This window comes from Carya illinoinensis, chromosome 10 (genome assembly GCF_018687715.1).
Source record: "Carya illinoinensis cultivar Pawnee chromosome 10, C.illinoinensisPawnee_v1, whole genome shotgun sequence".
In the NCBI taxonomy this organism is placed as follows: Eukaryota; Viridiplantae; Streptophyta; class Magnoliopsida; order Fagales; family Juglandaceae; genus Carya; species Carya illinoinensis.
In genome coordinates, this window is record NC_056761.1 from 24,991,156 (window position 1) to 24,996,651 (window position 5,496).

Sequence of the window (5,496 nt, forward strand, 5' to 3'; positions counted from 1 at the left end):
GTAGCTTCATCTTCCACATATCTTTCCAGAATCCCTCTTGGTTTGAGTTCCTTGATGTACCACTCTCTGGATTGGTTTGTAGTTCCCTATGCAGATGGTAGGCACTTCTCACTGAGAAGATGCCATTTGAGGTTCCACCCCACCCCAAACGGTCCTCTCCACACTATCCTGTGAGAATAGATTGTATAGAGTATTTTCATCCCACTTCCTTAGCACTGGGTCTATTAGCTCCTCCACTAGAGTTTCTATTGAGTTCTCATTCCTGTCAAGATTAGAAGAGAGGAAGTGAGGTCTGGGCAGCCACCTATCTTCCCATATCTTGATTTTAGCTCCATTGCCCACTTTCCACAAGAGTCCCTCCTTCAAAATACCAAGTCCCGCTTTCAGGCTTCTCCATACCAGTGAAGGTCTATGTCCCATTTTAGTCGCTAAAAAGGAACCTTGGCCATAATACTTCTATTTCAGAATTTGGGCAGGCAGGCTTTCAGGTTTAGTTAGGATATTCCACCCTTATTTTGCTAGTAGAGCTAGATTAAAGCTCTTGAAGCCTATACCTTCCTAGTCCTTAGGCTTGGCCAGTTTGCCCACTTGATCCACTGAATTTTGGTTTGCTTTTTTCATCATATCCCCACCAGAACTTCCTTAAAAGTTGGTCCAGTCTACAGATTATGGATTGAGGTAGAAGGAAAATGCCCATAGTGTGCGTGGGAATGGCCTATAGGACAGATTTGAGTAGGATCTCTTTACCTGCTATGGAAAGGCAGTTGGTTTTCCAATCAGTGACTCGAGCCCAAACCTTGTCAATAAGTCCATGGAATGATGCAGTTTTTGCTATCCCTACCATGGCTGGAAGGCCAAGGTATTTATCAAAGGAGCTAGTAGCTTGGACACCTGCTATTCTCAGAATGGTTTGCCTATTTTTTGTTGGAGTATTCTTGCTAAAGTATATGGATGACTTTTCCTTGGAAAGCAACTGACTAGAAGCACTCTCATATTGACTCAAAATTCTCATAAGTCTGCTCCATTCTAGGGAATTAGATTTGCAGAAAATCATGTTGTCATCAGCAAAGAAAAGGTGGCTGACTTTGATAGGGCCTCTTCCCACTGGTACACTAGTAACACTTCCTTCTCTATCTGCCTTGTGGAGTATATTTGATAGGGCTTCTGCACATAGAATGAAGAGGTAGGGAGAGAGAGGGTCCCCTTGCCTTAGTCATCGGGTTGGCTTGAAAAGGGGTTGTGGTTCACCATTCAGAAGGATTGAGTATGAGACCGAAGAGATGCATTCCATTACCAATGAGATAACCTTCCTATCAAACCCTAGCTTTGCCATTACTGAAGATAGGAAAGGCCACTCCACACGATCATAAGCCTTGCTCATGTCTAGTTTGAAAGCCATATAACCAGATTTCCCTTGCAGCCTTGTAGACATTGAGTGGAGAGCTTCATAGACCACTAAGATATTATCTGTGATGGCTCTACCTGGAACAAAAGCACTTTGGTTTGGAGAGATGATGTTAGGCAGTATAAACTTGAGTCTATTTGCAATAACCTTAGCTACTACTTTGTATAAAGCGTTGCATAAGCTTATAGGTCTGAAGTCAGCAACTCTTTTGGCCTCTTTAACTTTTGGGATGAGGGTAATGAAGGTGTTATTGACTCCCTCCAAGTGTCCCCCTTCATTTAGAATATTGAGAGCAAAGTTAGAGACCTCTTTCCCAACCACTTCCCACTTGGACTGATAGAATATTGCAGGAAAGCCATTTGGTCCTGGTGAACCCAAACCATTCATCTGAGAAACAGCTTCCTTAACCTCCTCTGCAGTAAACAACCCTGTCAAGAATGTGTTCATTTTAGGTGTGACTTTCTGAGGCAAGTCTTCTAGGCATTCTTCTATTCCACAGGGTCTCGAGGATGTAAATAAGTCAATGAAAAATGAGGAGAGTATGGGCCCTATGTGTTGTTTTCCAGTGACCAAGTTACCCCTACAATCAAGTATTTGCTGAATTTTGTTTGTGTTTCTTCTTTGGGTGGCATGAAGGTGGTAAAATTTTGTATTTTTATCTCCCATTTTCATCCAGTGTTGTTTTGCTCTTTGCTTCCACTTTAGATCTTCCTCAGCTAATGTTGTTTCAATCTCTTTTTGTAGCTTGAAAATGTATGGCATTTGATCCCCACAGCCCATGTCTTGTAATTCTCCAAGCCTTTTCATTTTGTCCTTAATCTCATTAGGTGTTTTTCTGTTCTCCGTTAAGTTCCATTTTTTCAATGCTGAACCACAATTCCTAAGTCTTCTGGTCATCCTGTCAGTTTGGCTAACACCTAGAGCATCCATTCCCCACCCTTCCATAATAGTAGAGTCACACCCTTCCTTCAAGTTCCATGCAGCTTCAAATCTGAAAATTCTAGCCTTGCTCGATCCGCTGTTCCATTTGTAGTCTAAACAAATATTCAGGGGTGAGTGGTCTGATTTTACTGCAGGTATGACCATACAGGAGGCATCTTCAAACATTTGTAGCTAGGTTGGATTGCCCAAGGCACAGTCTAGAAGTTCTTTGGTATGATTCATGCCAGTTCTATTATTTGACCAAGTGAACTTTGGTCCTTCTGTCCTTAGCTTGTTCAAGGAGCACCACTCAAGAGCTTCTCTGAACATCTCCATTTGTCTATAGGGTCTAGGGGAACCTCCCATTTTCTCTGCCTGATAGGTCAATTCATTGAAATCACCACTGTATAGCCAAGCTGTTGCGTCCAAGGGTTTAAGTTCTTTCAGGAATTCCTAGCTACTTCTTCTTTTTGAGGTCTCTGGATGACCATAGAAACCTGTGAAGAACCAGGACTGGTCCTCTACAAAGCTCGAGACATGGGCACTAATATGCCACCTAGAGTAATTGTAGATGGACACCATAGTGTTAGTTTTCCACATTAGAGCCAAGCCACCTGCACTGCCTCTACTATCCACAGCCAGACAGGCCTCAAACTTCAGAATTCTTCTAACAACTTCCACTCTTTCTTTTCACACTTTGTTTCCATGAGGAAGATCATGGATGGGCTCTTTTCCTTAACCAGGAGTTTAAGGAAGCTAACTGTCTGAGGGTTCCCAAGCCCTCGGCAGTTCCAGCTCAAAATGTTCATTTGTCTTGGCAGGGCTGTCTTGCAGCCTATGCCATATGTTGAGGATCATCACAAAGGTTGGCCTGGTTGGCCTTAGAGCCCTTAAGGGTTATTCTTGATCTTTTAGTCCCATGGGTGTTAGAGATATCACCCAATATAGTACTATTAGCTCTCTTTCTTGTTAGTACAATTGATGCATCAGAGTTTATAGTCTTTGCTAGTATTGTTTCACAAGATTTTCTTTTCTAGGTGGTCTTTTTTGTTGTTATAGAATAATTTGACTGAGCTCCCTTGTCTGGATTAGTTCTATTTAGGTTCTTTGGCCACTTAGTTGGAAGGTTTAGGTGGGTTACTTTTGATTTGACTCTTGTGCTTTTGGGGACCTGAACCCTGTCCACATCTAGTTTATCCCCAGGTGTAGAGAAAGTAGGACTTGACTGGGTGGTATGGGCTATATTGCATGTTACTGCAGTGGCCAGATTGTGCTCGATGTCTACTATAGAGGGGAGAGGATACTCACCTGTCAGAGTATAGTATTGGCTCCTGTTCTGGTGATGTAATACATCTTCTTCCTCTGTCATGGAGTCTTGAATAGGCTGTCTTCCCACCTCTGCCCTCTCCTGTCTTAGAGGCCTCGAATCATCCTCATGGACTTTTGATAGCCCTGCACAGTTAATGTCCTCCATTCCTGAGTGTTGCCATTTCTGATCAGGAGTACTGGTGGTTGATCTACCTCCATAGGTCTTTGATACTCCCATTGGAACTTTGGGAGGCACGGCTCTGAGCCAGTTCCCATACTGGGATTGTTGGTCTTCTTGGGACTTTTGTAACGGGCATCCTCTACCTTGGTTCATAATAACTCCACATCTGAAGCAAAAATTCTGCAGACGCTTGTACTTGAAAGCTGCCCATATTCTCCTCTCTCCCACTAGCAGCCATTTACCCTTGACTAAAGGCTTTGTGATATCCAGCTCGACTTTCACTCGCAAACACCAACCCCAACTTTGTCCTACCTTGTCTACCTCCACATTAATAACTTTGCCCACTGATGACCCAATCTGTTTACCATACTCAGCATTCATACCAGCAAAAGGAACATTGTGGATTTGGACCCAGAATGGCTCATGGGAGAAGCTCACCTCACTTGGTGGCAAGCTGCTATCAATGTCTTGTATGCCAATAAGGTTTCTGTCAAAGTTCCAGGGTCTACCTTGTAGTATTTTCTGCTTGTCTATTCCATTTTCAAACTCCAGCATGAAACTGCTTTCACCTATCTCAGTGAATGTCATACCTCCTTCGTTCCTCCATACTTGAGTCATGGTGGAGTGAAATGCTTCCTTGTTGGAGTACCTTTCTGTGATAACTTTTGCCAACAGGCAGTTTTTGCCTCTTTGAGTTGCCGCCATGATGTCTTGAGCAGCAACTGTAATTGGTTCTTCTTCTATCTCTGTCAGGTTGAGGCCTTCCCAGAGTTTTGAGAGTTTCTCCTCCTCCATAATTGATTTCCACCGTTTCTTGTACTATCACCTTGGCTGGTTTGTTGTGGTTGAAGACTTACTTCTTCTGGGAACACACGCCACCAAAAACTTCCAGAACTTCCCTACTAACCCACTACCTCCAACAAGGATGGAGAAACTAGATAGTAGGAGGATCTTTGGACAAAAGCAAATAACTAACTCTCGGATTGAAAACCAAGAGACTAACTCCTAACGTACCAAGATACGTAGGAAGACAAAACCTTACACTTTTTTCCTCTAGAGAGGAAGGAGAGAGAAGGACCGTTTGTTGTGGTTATATCGTTTATTCTTGAATTGAGTTTCTATTTACGTTGGGATACTTTTAAGCATTTTTTTTATGTTTAATTTTAGAGTTTATAAAAGAGCAAATCAAAGCCCAGTCAAATTCAAAAGGAGTTTGAGAGAAATTTGGATCACAAATAAAAAGAAAAAAAAATCACAAAAGGAAACAACAAGAAGTCTAAATCTGAAATTTGCTAGGAGACAGTCTGGATATATTTTAGTATTTTGACAGTAACTTTTTATTCACATATTGGATTGATACAATTATTATTGCATTAGAAATCTATCTTAAAGGGCTATAAATTTGTCTCTAATAAAGATTTCCAAATTAGAACTCCTGAAGCATGTATATGGCTGACAAGATGAGTCCTAAAATTTAGGAGATTTTTTTATGTGGAAATTATGAATACATTAGTGTTTCTTTCCTACCCTATATAAGTATATCATTAGCACGAAATAGAAGGGGGGAGAGGCGCAAGAGGTAGCTTTGAAGAGAGGAAAAAATCAATTCCATGGCCGTCGTTTGCTTCATTTTTCTCTGGAGATTTTTATTGTCCATTATATTTATGGGTAACTAAATTCT

General features: G+C 41.7%; 1 protein-coding gene across 1 annotated transcript; it reads right to left on the bottom strand.

Moving 5' to 3' along the window:
• Positions 1–2,518: 2,518 nt before the first annotated feature.
• On the bottom strand, positions 2,519–4,610 carry LOC122278581. Its single transcript, XM_043088761.1, has 2 exons — positions 3,498–4,610; positions 2,519–2,701 (listed from the first exon to the last, which is right to left on the bottom strand). The coding sequence occupies exons 1-2, from the start codon at positions 4,608–4,610 to the stop codon at positions 2,519–2,521; spliced, it is 1,296 nt and encodes a 431-aa protein (XP_042944695.1).
• Positions 4,611–5,496: the final 886 nt, after the last annotated feature.